The following is a 15,247-nucleotide window of genomic DNA, read 5'->3' as shown; positions in this document are numbered from 1 at the left end:
CGCTGCTGAAAATGAGGCTCCACAGCAGGTGATCCCTTCGTATTCCCACGTTGATCCAGCGACGTCATCTATTACAACTGCACTAGGCACAGAATCTTCGAAACTGGAACGTGGATCGATAGAAATATGTCCCCTAATCGGATGAATCACGTTTCTTGCTGCACCTTGTCGATTGTGATGTCCGGATACGCCATCATGTAGGCGAACAGCTGCTCGAAACATGCAGAGCAGCGCAGACAAAGGCCGGTAGGAGCGCTATAATGCCATGACTGACATTAATCTGGGTTCCATGGGACCTGTGATAGTAATCGAACGCAACGCGTTGTGACAGGTGTGGAGTACGTGAGGTTTACTGTGGACCACTTGTGTCCATTAACGCTCGATGTCTCCCCAGACAGCAATGGCGTCTTGCACCAGGATAACTAAGGCCAGAATTTACGAAACCTAAAAACTAGTAACTACAATCAGCAATATCATATAAATATTAGGAAATAATAATATGGGAAGGTAAGAAACTGAAACACTGTATAAGGTGAATCAAGGACAAGCTACAGATTCGAATTTAGTGCAGTGGCACTTTGGTATTTACATTTATCTATAAAATCATTACGAAATGCTTGTACAGCCTACACTAGAAGGCTGCTTGACTTTGAGAGATTCTTACCATCTTGGACTAGCAAGAGGCATACAGCACATACAAAGAAGAAGAGGGGAAATGATAAAAGGACTGTGTCACGTGGTGGGAGATTGTGAGACAAGTGTCGAAGAATCTGAAATGGCAAATGGTGGTAGAATGATAGCTCTAATAACAGCAACATCTACTTATAGAACTTCAAGAATTGTTCTTGGGGGCGAATTCTATGTATACCTCACAACCTCCAAAAAAGCACAATCGTACGAACCAGCGAGATAAGGAGCAGACTAACAAAATCTCTAGCGGAAGCATTTAACTCTAGTATGGTTACTCTGCCCCCATTAAATTCTATTATTTAATTGAACATCCGCTATCAGACGAGCTGGTGCGGTGTTATCAATGAAAATTCAATAGTGTGTGTGATCTAGAAGGAGATGGCTCTTTATTGTCATGAATACGACAGAAATAATTATTGAAATGTAAACGTGACCCTGTTGTATACAACTTGTAACTTTCTTTTATCAGCGTCTGAACCGTTTTGTTGTGAATGTGATGCATATTTCAACAACAGTAAATGAGTTAAGTTGGGTCACTTTATTTTGCTAATCAAACCAATTCTAAAAATGATGCCTCTACAGAGAAGATATTGACTATGCTGAAAGTGTCTAACCTACTCTGGAATCTTCAGGCACCCAGAGAGAAAGCACAGCTGAATGGGTCATGAAAGGAAGAAATTGTCATTACTGGAGAACATAACCTACTGTTATCAGAGACAGTCCTGTTGCTCAGAACATTGTTGTCCAAACAATGTCAAATCTGAGAATTAAGCACGGAATTTTATTGATAGATTCATCTAATAATGCCTTCACCAATTACCTACATTTGAGTCAATCTACTGTGAGGTATACTGCACTCAGCACAGTGCTCATACGTGATAGGTTTGTGGAAATACATGAACGATTTTGGGGAAGAATACTTACTTCCAGCAGTTCACTGTTTTTTTTTTTTAGCATTTTGAAACTAGAATTATCTTCTCAGATATTGTTCTCTCTATATTGGTATTATAATAACTTAATGAAATTTAGCTTCGTTGCTGTTGTTGAAAGGAAAGTGCGAGTATTAGTTGAGGAAAAATTGGATGAAAATCAGTGTGGGTTTAGGCCTCTTAGAGGTAGTCAGGACCAGATCTTTAGCTTGCGGCATATAACGGAGAAGTGTTATGAGTGGAACAGGGAATTGTATCTATGCTTTATAGATCTAGAAAAGGCATATGACCGGGTTCCTAGGAGGAAGTTATTGTCTGTTCTACGAGATTATGGAATAGGATGCAAACTTTTGCAGGCAATTAAAGGTCTTTACATGGATAGTCAGGCAGCAGTTAGAGTTGACGGTAAACGGAGTTCATGGTTCAGAGTAGTTTCAGGGGTAAGACAAGGCTGCAACCTGTCTCCACTGTTGTTCATATTATTTATGGATCACATGTTGAAAACAATAGACTGGCTGGGTGAGATTAAGATATGTGAACACAAAATAAGCAGTCTTGCATATGCGGATGACTTAGTTGTGATGGCAGATTCGATTGAAAGTTTGCAAAGTAATATTTCAGAGCTAGATCAGAAATGTAAGGACTATGGTATGAAGATTAGCACCTCCAAAACGAAAGTAATGTCAGTGGGAAAGAAAGATAAACGGATTGAGTGCCAAATAGGAGGAACAAAGTTAGAACAGGTGGACGGTTTCAAGTACTTAGGATGCATATTCTCACAGGATGGCAACATAGTGAAAGAACTGGAAGCGAGGTGTAGCAAAGCTAATGCAGTGAGAGCTCAGCTACGATCTACTCTCTTCTGCAAGAAGGAAGTCAGTACCAAGACTAAGCTATCTGTGCACCGTTCAATCTTTCGACCAACTTTGTTGTATGGGAGCGAAAGCTAGGTGGATTCAGGTTACCTTATCAACAAGGTTGAGGTTACGGATATGAAAGTAGCTAGGATGATTGCAGGTACTAGTAGATGGGAACAATGGGAGGAGGGTGTCCACAATGAGGAAATCAAAGAAAAACTGGGAATGAACTCTATAGATGTAGCAGTCAGGGCGAACAGGCTTAGATGGTGGGGTCATGTTACACGCATGGGAGAAGCAAGGTTGCCCAAGAGACTCATGGATTCAGCAGTAGAGGGTAGGAGGAGTCGGGGCAGACCGAGGAGAAGGTACCTGGATTCAGTTAAGAATGATTTTGAAGTAATAGGTTTAATATCAAAAGAGGCACCAATGTTAGCACTGAATAGGGGATCATGGAGGAACTGTATAAGGGGGGCTATGCTCCAGACTGAACGCTGAATGGCATAATCAGTCTTAAATGATGCTTAAAAATAGTATCAGTGACTATGACTGTGATACACATTTTCTGTGAATTTCAGGGGGGTACTGGTACCCCTGCTCACACCCCCGTGAATGGTACTAGGAGAACAGTTAATATGTGCTATAATAAGAAGCATCCCCTCTCATGCATGCACTTAACAATAGTTGGCCGAATATACTTGTCAATACAAAGTGATGCATCACTGCATCAACACATGGCGTTTAGCTGTCGTGCATAACACACATATGTCTATAGTATAAGCAGTGAGGTGTGTAGTATTATTATTATTATTATTATTATTAAGCATTACAATCCATGAAGGCTTTTTGCTGCAGAATGGACAATGTTGAACCACTTTGCTCTGTCTTTACAGGTAATTTGCCACTGTCTGTCATGTCCTAGTTTTCTGAGATCGTCTTGAATATTGTCCAAGTATCTCATGCGTGGGCGTCCAAGAGGTCGTCTTCCGGTGGGAATCTCTTCAGTCACTTTCTTGATGGTCCTGTTTGGTGGTGCTCTGATGACATGCCCTATCCATTTCAGTCTTTTGGCTTTAATTTTGGCCACTATATCGGAGTCTTTATATAATTTGTAAATTTCATTGTTATTTAGCAATCTCCATTCATCACTGATCCTATCTCTTATGGGTCCAAATATTTTTCTCAAAATTTTTCGTTCAAATACTCTTAATCTGTTTTCCTCTTTTTTTGTGAGAGTCCAGGTTTCAGATCCATAGGTGAGTACTGGTATAATCAATGATTTGTATACTTGTAGTTTGGTGTTCCTAGAAATTAACTTGCTTTTGAAAACTGTCAAGAGACTATAGTAGCATTTGTTAGCCTTCTGAATTCGTGATTCTATTTCAATTTTTATGGAGTTGTCAGAGGTTACTATTGTACCAAGGTAATTAAATTCATTTGTCTTTGTGAAAGCTGTGTTATTAATTTGCAGTACATTATTATTTGATGGATAGCGGGATAAGATAAAGTACATTGTTTTGTCTGTATTCAGCTGGAGGCCTGTGCCATTTGTGGCTTTAATTAATTGTGCTGTAAGAAGCTTCAAATCATTCTCACTGTCAGATAATAATGCAATGTCATCAGCGTATGCTACAATGTTAATTTTGCTTTCCAGTTGTGCTCCAATTTGTAGTAGCTTTACTTTTTGGATTATTCTATTGATTACTATGTTAAAAAGAACTGGTGAGAGTGAATCCCCTTGTTTGACTCCAGTTTTAACCTCAAAGTCTTCAGAAAGTTTGCTAGCTACTTTTATTTTGTATTTTGAGTTTAAAGTGCAAGATTTTATTAAATTTATCAATTTGTTAGGGATGCCAATCTGCCTCATGCACTTCCATAAATATTCCCTGTTGATACTGTCAAAAGCTTTTTTAAAATCAATGAAAAGCATATGTACATTTTGATTGAATTCATATTTCTTTTCACCCAACATCCTTAGGACATATATATTGTCAATAGTCGATCTGTTAGGTCTAAATCCACATTGGGCATCATCTAGGGAGTCTTCAACGTAAGGGCTTATCCTTGCTAACAGTATATTTGTCAGAATTTTATATGTTGTGTTTAGTAACGCAATTCCTCTGTAGTTTGAACAATTTGTTGGGTCCCAATTCTTGTATATAGGGCACACAACTACTTCTTTCCAATCATGTGGGACCTGTTCCTGCTTCCAGATGTTGGTGATGATTTTGTGTAAGCAGTTTACAAAAGGAAATTTACTGAGCTTCCATATATCTGTGTCTATACCATCACTTCCAGGAGCTTTATGTCTCTTCAGCTTCTTGATGCTTTCTTTAATTTCTGCTAAGCTGGGCTCTTCGTCCGATGGGTCAGCAGTAAGATATTCATTGTCATCTTCCTGAGAGACGCTTATAGTTGGAGCATTTAGTAACTCATTAAAATATTCCTTCCATCTGTTAGCAATGTCACTTCTTTCTGTTAGCAAGGAGCCATCTGGGTCTGTTATGAACTGTCCATAATTTTTTATATTCCCACTTTTAAACATATTTATGCTCTTGAAAAATCCTCTGGAGTCTGTGGTACGGTCATTCTTAGCTCTTTTTAATTTGTAATTCATAAAATCCCTTTTCTTTTTCCTAATGAGTTTCCTGGCGAGTTTCTGTTTCTCTTCAAAAATAAGTTTGTTTTGTGTTATTGGTTTTTGTAGGAATTTTTCCCTTGCTAATTTTCTATCTTCGATAGCGTTCGAGCACTCGGCATCAAACCAGGGGTTCTTAGTTGTAGTAAAATGTCCCAAAACTGAGGTAGTTGCTCGTGTGATATTTTCTTTCAGAGCGTTCCAGGCTTGATTAGTATCATCATTGTTAATTTTACTTTCCACTTCAGGTTTGTGTGTTTCTAATTCTCTAATGTACTGGTTGAGAATGTTTGGGTTTTTCAGTTTCATTGTATTAAACCTAGGAACACCGTTTAATTTAGACCATTTATGTCTTGAGAGTGAGATCTTGAACTTGGCTTTTACAAGAAAGTGATCCGAATCACAGTCTGCTCCCCTTTGACTTCTGATATCATGTATGCATTTATGATGTTGTTTTTCGATTAATACATGATCAATTTGATTTTTTGTGATGCCATCTCTTGAAGCCCATGTTTGTTTATGTATATCTTTATGTGCAAAATATGTACTTTTGATCAACATGTTTTTGGAAGTGGCAAAGCTAATAAGTTTTGTTCCGTTTTCATTACTCTGCTGATGTAGACTATGAGGTCCAATTGTAGGTTTATAATGATTTTCATGTCCTAACTTGGCATTGAAATCTCCTAGAATTATTTTAATTGAATTTTTCGAGAATGTATCATATACCTGTTCCAATTTGTTGTAAAATTCTTCTTTAATATTGTCCTCTTTATCCTCTGTTGGAGCATGGCAATTTATAACATTTAAAGTCTTATATTTGCATTGAATCGTAATGTGAGATATCCTTTCATTCACTGCCTCAAATTTCCTAATAAAAGGTAACAATTTGTTGTTTATTATAAATCCTGTCCCTAGTGCATGTATTTGTGTATCATTTCCCCCATACATTATTGTATACTTATTTTTGTTTATACTTCCATTACCCGTCCATCTGGTTTCTTGTACTGCAACTAAATCCATTTTATACCTTTCAAGTTCCTGTATGACATTTATCAGTGATCCTGATCTATAGAGACTTAATACATTCCATGTTCCCATATTCATAACCTTTAAATTTTGCAAGTTCGTCATCAAGTTTGGTGGCCCAGCATTCTTGTCATTCTGATTCGTAGCAATCCATTTTCTCCTACAGGATCCTGTGATAGGGTCGCTGGCCCTAAGCACAACCCCCAACCTGGAGGACCAGGGTCTTGATTTCGGGGATGCCTACCCCTAGAGCAGTTGCTTTCACTTCAGCTAACGAACTTGCTCTGCCCGGCCTGTTGGTCCGCGGGAGGTATTTGATTTCCCTCCTACCACCCATATCTGGGAGGCGTTCCCCGATCCGCCACCTGGGGACGCGCCCTCTAGGAGTTACAGGCTCTCCCGAGGGTGTAGTATAATTGAACAAATACGGGCGCAGTAAGTCACTGAAACGCCCAGTTGCCGCCTGGCGTAACGCTGTCGCCTGTTGCGGCCGCAGGTGTGCGAGAACGACAAGGTGGTGATCGACGTGGAGAACGCGATGGACGGCCAGGAGGTGACGATCCACTGGCACGGCGTGTGGCAGCGCGGCTCGCAGTACTCGGACGGCGTGCCCTTCGTCACGCAGTGCCCCATCCAGCAGGGCAACACCTTCCGCTACCAGTTCACCGCCAGCAACGCGGGCACGCACTTCTGGCACGCCCACACAGGTATGCTACCACCGACAGCGAGATCTCACCGTCACCGTCATCTTTCTAACTGCAGACATTTTTAACTTCTCGCTAGTTCCGTCGCCACCCTACCGTAACCCCCTCTCGATCTCCTCCTGCTTTTTGTAAACTGCTCTATGCCGGTATGCATCAGTTAGCATTTTATACCGCAGCAGCTCGTATCTCTCGACCACAATTCTCACCTGTCAATGCTGTAGATCCATTAGACAACAAAACACTCCCTGGAAACATCTATTTGGTGTCGATTATGAATTTCCAGGCTGTGTATACTGAATGAAGCCAATGTTATTAACTGAGTCAAAGGAAGCATCCGTTAACAGTTACTGTATATTTCATAGACGTTCCTAGTGAAACGTCCCCTTAGAAAAATTATACATGACTGTGCATAAACTAACACTCAGTACTTTTAGCGCAGCGCAATCTGACTTTCAGTAATCCCTACAAAAGAATGGCCCTGACTAACAATAAGCTATACCTTTCATGAATCACTTACCTCACAAAAATCTTCGTTACTCGAACTGCTGCAATACAGCGAGTGCCACTACTGCCAGCTAAATAAAAGATTCAAACTACGGAAGGCACTAACTACTGATAGGCATAGTTAGCAAACGAAAGATTTTAATAGAGAACAAACAACGTATTTACCTTAATAGTGTTGAAAAGTCATAATATATATATATATATATATATAAGTCCATGATATCCAATATTACAAATTTACTCTTTCTGATGGACACACTTCCAGATCGTCCGCTCTCAAAATTCAGCCATCTCTCTCCCCACATCCACCACTGCTGGCGGCTCACCCCCAACTGCGCAACGCTACGCGCTGTTCACATCCAGCTGCCCAACACTACAATAGCAAACAACAATGCAAACCAGCCACAGACTGCAGACAGCACAGCCAGTGATTTTCATACAGAGCGCTACGTGGCGTTACCAATAAAAAAAAAAAAAACCTTAACAGCCTACTTACACTAGTTGAATTATATTATGAAACGTACTGCCCTACCTCACAGTTCAGCTTCATGACCTACTTTTAATAATAATAATATCCGCCCCGGTAGCTGAGTGGTCAGCGTGACAGACTGTCAATCCTAAGGGCCCGGGTTCGATTCCCGGCTGGGTCGGAGATTTTTTCCGCTCAGGGACTGGGTGTTGTGTTGTCCTAATCATCATCATCATTTCATCCCCATCGACGCGCAAGTCGCCGAAGTGGCGTCAACTGGAAAGACTTGCACCAGGCGAACGGTCTACCCGACGGGAAGCCCTAGCCACACATTTCCATTTCCAATAACAATAATAATTATGAGCGTATGGCATTGGTGCCCGGGAGACACGTACTTTTAATTATAACTAGATACGATGGTTCCTGTTTCTCTACAGCAACCGTTTCTGGAAAATAGTTGTGATTCCACATTGCTCCTTTTCTTCGTACATCCATATTTAAATAGGATGAAGGTGGGACACAGCTGGTGTAATTTTTTATTAAAAATGAAACTCCTCCAGTTGTACTTAAGATTTTATATTTATTTGGCTACTAGTTTCGACGTTCCGTCAACGCCATATTCAGGCCCGTACACTTTGATGAAATCAATTGTGTGTGGCTGGCGCTTCAGTCCGGAACCGCACTGCTGCTACGGTCGCAGGTTCGAATCCTGCCTCGGGCATGGATGCGTGTGGTGTCCTTAGGGTAGTTAGGTTTAAGTACTTCTAAGTTCTAGCGGACTGATGACCTCAGATGTTAAGTCCCATAGTGCTCAGACCCATTTCAACTATTTGAACCTGAAGATGGCGTGGACGCAACGTCGAAACTAGTAGCCAAATACATATAAAATCTTAAGTACAGCTGGAGGAGTTTCATTTTTAATAAAAAAAAATGCTCCTTTTTTTCTGAAGAAGCTGGCGATGAATTTTTTCTTGTTCTAAACTCATTTGAAATGTTTTGTAAATCACATGTGTACATCTGAGCAATAAGCCTACTAACTGATATTTTACAGTTTTCTGCCGGTTTTATCATCTGCACTGTTCCCGTGAACTGCTAAAACACCCTTACTCATTAATAGCTGCCACACCGCTACGATCCACGTTGTTGCGACAAGGACGACGTACAGAAGAGAACGTAGCAGTATTCAGCTGAACAATGAACTCGAGTCCAGAAAGGCAGCAAATAAAGTGCGAGACATTGTTCTAGACGTCGTCGCGCGGATGCTGTCCCAGAATACTGTGCAGACCCTCGCGGATTCCAAAATTCCGAATTTTTTTCAGTCCTCGTCTTTTTAAGAAAAAAAATGAAAGACTAACAGCGACATTTCGTGATCAGCCAATGGCAAGGTCACTGTCTTAGAAGATTTTAAATTAATAAAAGCCTTCACTTCTTAATTTAAAAATATATAAGAAGCCAAATTAAGCAAACTTTTTTAATTTCGATCACACTCGGGTACTTGTAAATGAAGTTTCGCCGTTCCTCTCGAACACCGGTACGTTCCAGTCTCGAAAACGACATTCTGTTTTCGCCATTCTTGTAAATAGCTTTTAGACTGGTTTCCCAACGAGGAACTAATACGACGCATTATGACACTGGCAGCTGTAAGATAGATAACGTTGGGTAGTATTCGTAATATGGTACGCAGTGCAAAGAGAAAATGGTATCAAAGAAAGTAAGATATGGTTTAACGTCTCGTCGACAACGAACTCATTAAAGACGTAGCTTAGCATTGGATTACAGAAGAATGTGGAAGGACGTGCTGCATTCAATGACTCTTTCCATACTATGTACTGAGCATTCAGTGACTCCGCTTCACGTTCTGCATTAATCGTTGTTAAAATAATTTAAAAGCCACGATCGCTGCAATATCGTTTACTAGATGACCGGTTTCAGCACTCTGAAGGTGCCATCATCGGATCTGAAACGTGGATTAACATTTATAAAACCATATGGACATCGTGGCACATGAGGCAGACCATCTGATAAAAATCATTGTCACAACCAATACAAAATGATTTTTATCAGATGGTCTGCCTCATGTGCCACGATGTCCATATGGTTTTATAAATCTTAATCCACGATTCAGATCCGATGATGGCATCTTCAGACTGATGAAACCGGACATCTAGTAAATGATATTGAAGCGACCGTGGCTTTTCATCATCATCATCATCATCATTTAAGACTGATTATGCCTTTCAGCGTTCAGTCTGGAGCATAGCCCCCCTTATACAGTTCCTCCATGATCCCCTATTCAGTGCTAACATTGGTGCCTCTTTTGATATTAAACCTATTACTTCAAAATCATTCTTAACTGAATCCAGGTACCTTCTCCTCGGTCTGCCCCGACTCCTCCTACCCTCTACTGCTGAATCCATGAGTCTCTTGGGCAACCTTGCTTCTCCCATGTGTGTAACATGACCCCACCATCTAAGCCTGTTCGCCCTGACTGCTACATCTATAGAGTTCATTCCCAGTTTTTCTTTGATTTCCTCATTGTGGACACCCTCCTCCCATTGTTCCCATCTACTAGTACCTGCAATCATCCTAGCTACTTTCATATCCGTAACCTCAACCTTGTTGATAAGGTAACCTGAATCCACCTAGCTTTCGCTCCCATACAACAAAGTTGGTCGAAAGATTGAACGGTGCACAGATAACTTAGTCTTGGTACTGACTTCCTTCTAGCAGAAGAGAGTAGATCGTAGCTGAGTGCTCACTGCATTAACTTTGCTACACCTCGCTTCCAGTTCTTTCACTATGTTGCCATCCTGTGAGAATATGCATCCTAAGTACTTGAAACCGTCCACCTGTTCTAACTTTGTTCCTCCTATTTGGCACTCAATCCGTTTATCTTTCTTTCCCACTGACATTACTTTCGTTTTGGAGATGCTAATCTTCATGCCATAGTCCTTACATTTCTGATCTAGCTCTGAAATATTACTTTGCAAACTTTCAATCGAATCTGCCATCACAACTAAGTCATCCGCATATGCAAGACTGCTTATTTTGTGTTCACATATCTTAATCTCACCCAGCCAGTCTATTGTTTTCAACATGTGATCCATAAATAATATGAACAACAGTGGAGACAGGTTGCAGCCTTGTCTTACCCCTGAAACTACTCTGAACCATGAACTCAATTTACTGTCAACTCTAACTGCTGCCTGACTATCCATGTAAAGACCTTTAATTGCTTGCAAAAGTTTGCCTCCTATTCCATAATCTTGTAGAACAGACAATAACTTCCTCCTAGGAACCCGGTCATATGCCTTTTCTAGATCTATAAAGCATAGATACAATTCCCTGTTCCACTCATAACACTTCTCCATTATTTGCTGTAAGCTAAAGATCTGGTCCTGACAACCTCTAAAAGGCCTAAACCCACACTGATTTTCATCCAATTGGTCCTCAACTAATACTCGCACTTTCCTTTCAACAATACCTGAGAAGATTGTACCCACAACACTGATTAAAGAGATACCTCTGTTGTTGTTACAATCTTTTCTGTTTTCATGTTTAAAGATTGGTGTGATTACTGCTTTTGTCCAGTCTGATGGAACCTGTCCCGACTCCCAGGCCATTTCAATTATCCTGTGCAGCCATTTAAGACCTGACATTCCATTGTATTTGATGAGTTCCGACTTAATTTCATCCACCCCAGCCGCTTTATTGCACTGCAATCTATTGACCATTTTTTCCACTTCCTCAAATGTGATCCTATTTCCATCATCATTCCTATCCCATTCTACCTCGAAATCTGAAACATTACTGATCGCATTTTCACCTACATTGAGCAACTCTTCAAAATATTCCCTCCATCTGCCCAAGGCATCCACAGGATTCACCAGCAGTTTTCCTGACCTGTCCAAAATACTTGTCATCTCCTTCTTACCTCCCTTTCGAAGACTGCTAATTACACTCCAGAATGGTTTTCCAGCAGCTTGACCCATAGTCTCCAACCTGTTTCCAAAGTCTTCCCACGATTTCTTCTTGGATGCTGCAATTATCTGTTTGGCTTTGTTTCTTTCTTCAACATAACTTTCTCTGTCTACCTGGGTTCTGGTATGTAGCCATTTTTGGTACGCCTTCTTTTTCCTTTTACAGGCTGCCTTGACTGTATCATTCCACCAAGCTGTTTGCTTCATCCTACTTTTACACACTACTGTTCCAAGACATTCTTTAGCCACTTCTAGTACTGTGTCCCTGTACCTTGTCCATTCCTTTTCCAATGACTGTAATTGACTACATTCAACTAACTGGTACCTTTCTGCGATCGCTGTTATGTAATTGTGCCTGATTTCCTTATCCTGAAGTTTCTCCACTCTTATCCTCCTACATGTGGACCTGACCTCCTGCACTTTCGGCCTCACAATCCCAATTTCACTGCAGATTAAATAATGATCAGTGTCATCAAAGAACCCCTGAATACACGTGTGTCCCTCACAGCCTTCCTGAATTCCTGATCTGTTATTATATAGTCAATGACAGATCTGGTTCCCCTGCCTTCCCAAGTATACCGGTGAATGTTCTTATGTTTATAAAAGGAGTTTGTGATTACTAAGCCCATACTGGCACAGAAATCCAAGAGTTGTTTCCCGTTCCTGTTGGCCTACATATCCTCTCCAAATTTACCCATAACCTTTTCATACCCTTCTGTTCGATTTCCAATCCTGGCGTTAAAATCACCCATGAGCAGAACATTGTCCTTGTCCTTTACTCTAAGAACTACATCACTGAGTGCCTCATAAAAACTATCCATCTTATCTTGATCTGTCCCTTCACAATGCGAATATACTGACACAATACTAATTTTCTTGCTAGACACTGTCAAATCTATCCACATCAGTCGTTCGTTTACATACCTTATTGCAACTACGCTGGGTTCCATTTCTTTCCTGATGTAAAGCCCTACACCCCATTGTGCTATTCCTGCTTTGACTCCTGACAGGTAGACCTTGTATTCTCCCACTTCCTCTTCTTTCTCACCCCTTACCCGAATGTCACTAACAGCTAAAACGTCCAATCCCATCTTACTTGCAGCCTCTGCCAGCTCTACCTTCTTCCCAGAGTAGCCCCCATTGATATTAATAGCTCCCCATCTCATTACCATTTGTTTGCCAAGTCGTATCTTAGGAGTCCCTGGTTTGTCAGTAAGAGGTGGGACTCCGTCACCTCCAAAGGTCCGAGGCATTTTGCTCTGATTGTTGCCAGCATCATATTTAAAGTACCAGGGAAGCAGGTTGCTAGCCTTACTTGCCCCGAGTCCCATTGAGTTTTACCCCTAACGGTTGAGGGACTAACAAGTGGATTTGGTAGTCTTTGCCGTATGAGCACAAAGGTGACCACGACTCAGAATATGTCCGAGATGCCCAGCCTTATTCCAAAGTAACTGGTATCCCGACTGTCGGGACCACTTACTTGCCCACTCATACGTGGCTTTTCATTTATTTTAAAAACAGAGTGATCGCCCCACAACACACTATGCGTTCACTGCAAAATAAATCGTTGTGTTATTCTACTTCTCGTACAGAATTGGATATATTCTGTTTTTTATTTCTAAATTATTTGCACAGAAGTACTTATTATTTTTTTAAAAAAAAACGTTGTCCATAGTTTCTTCTGTTGCTGTCGTCCAGTCCTGATTGATTGTAATATTTGTATCATTTACCAAAAAATACCAACCGTGTACGATGTCTATTAATTGCATGGTCATTGACACATATAAGAGCTAGTAGTGGACAGAAAATTGTACGGTAAAGGAATTCATTCGTGACTTCCACCCAATCACAAAAATTTTCTCCGTTTTCAGAATCAATCAGCAACACGTTTTGCATTATTTTTGTTAATTTTGATTCAAACTAGTTGTTTATTAATTCCATAAACGTTAAATATTTCGAAAACAGTATGTTGATTTACACAATCAAATTTCTAATGTTCTACAAGCAATTAATTACTTTGATACTCTGTTCCTAGCCACACTCCGGCAATATTTCATTGTTACCCAGGTGAAAACCTAATTTCAATTGCAAGGTCATTCACACATACAAGAGGTAGTAGTGGGCAGAAAACTCATTTGTGATTTCTACCCAGTCACGAACATTTTCTCCGTTTTCAGAATCATTCGGCAACACGTTTTGCATTATTTTTGTTAATTTTGATTCAAACTAGCTGTTCATTAATTCCATAAACATTAAATTTCTCGAAAACAGTATGTTGATTTACACAATCAAATGTCTGATTTCCTACAAGCAATTAATTACTTTGATACTCTGTTCCTAGCCACATTCGGGCAATATTTCATTGTTACCCAGGTGAAAACCTAATTTCAATTGCAAGGTCATTCACACATACATGAGGTAGTAGTGGGCAGAAAATTCATTCATGATTTCTACCCAGTCACAAACATTTTCTCCATTTTCAGAATCATTCGGCAACACGTTTTGCATAATTTTTGTTAATTTTGATTCAAACTAGCTGTTCATCAATTCCATAAACATTAAATTTCTCGAAAACAGTATGTTGATTTACATAGTCAAATGTCTAATTTCCTACAAGCAATTTATTACTTTGATACTCTGTTCCTAGCCACACTCCGGCAATGTTTCATCGTTACCCAGGTGAAAACCTAATTTCAATTGCAAAATCATTCACACTTACATGAGGTAGTAGTGGGCAGAAAATTCATTCGTGATTTCTACCCAGTCAAACATTTTCTCCATTTTCAGAATCATTCGGCAGCACGTTTTGCATTATTTTTGTTAATTTTGATTCAAACTTTTTGTTTATTAATTCCATAAACATTAAATTTTTCGAAAACAGTGTGTTGATTTACACAATCAAATTTCTAATGTCCTACAAGCAATTTATTACTTTGATACTCTGTTCCTAGCCACATTCGGGCAACATTTCATCGCTACCCAGGTGGAAACCTAATTTCTGACACCGTCCTCCGCTTTCGCCAACAAGGCCCACAAGGGGCGGGCTACAGGAGGGAAGCTAACTTGCCGTTTCTCGCCGACAGGGCTGCAGAAGCTGGACGGCCTGTACGGCAGCATCGTGGTGAGGCAGCCGCCGTCGCAGGACCCCAACAGCCACCTGTACGACTACGACCTGACCACGCACGTGGTGCTCATCAGCGACTGGATGCACGAGTCGGCCAACGAGCGCTTCCCCGGCCGGCTGGCCGTCAACCCCGGCCAGGAGCCCGACAACGTGCTCATCAACGGCAGGGGCCAGTTCCAGGTACTCCCGCACACACTGGGCGCGTCCGTCGTCTCTCTCGAGGGGCGGGCGGGTTGCCGTTTTCCCACAGTCAGACACCACGACAACCGTTCGATCAGTTCCAGAAGAACAAGTGCACGGATACGTAACCAGGCTGCTCGGTATCG

At 40.8% G+C, this 15,247-nt stretch overlaps 1 protein-coding gene across 1 annotated transcript in view; it reads left to right on the top strand.

The window, feature by feature from the left end:
- LOC126474078 (uncharacterized) overlaps window positions 1-15,247 on the top strand; it is a 212,214-nt gene that overhangs the window by 151,785 nt on the left and 45,182 nt on the right. The window contains exons 4-5 of the mRNA XM_050101486.1: window positions 6,637-6,847; window positions 14,881-15,101. Of these exons, the coding sequence (XP_049957443.1) occupies window positions 6,637-6,847; window positions 14,881-15,101 (432 nt within the window). The remainder of the gene's footprint in view (window positions 1-6,636; window positions 6,848-14,880; window positions 15,102-15,247) is intronic.

Source organism: Schistocerca serialis, chromosome 4 (genome assembly GCF_023864345.2).
Source record: "Schistocerca serialis cubense isolate TAMUIC-IGC-003099 chromosome 4, iqSchSeri2.2, whole genome shotgun sequence".
In the NCBI taxonomy this organism is placed as follows: domain Eukaryota; kingdom Metazoa; phylum Arthropoda; class Insecta; order Orthoptera; family Acrididae; genus Schistocerca; species Schistocerca serialis.
The sequence above is the reverse complement of the archived record's forward strand: the minus strand, read 5'-3'. Positions and strand labels throughout refer to the sequence as shown.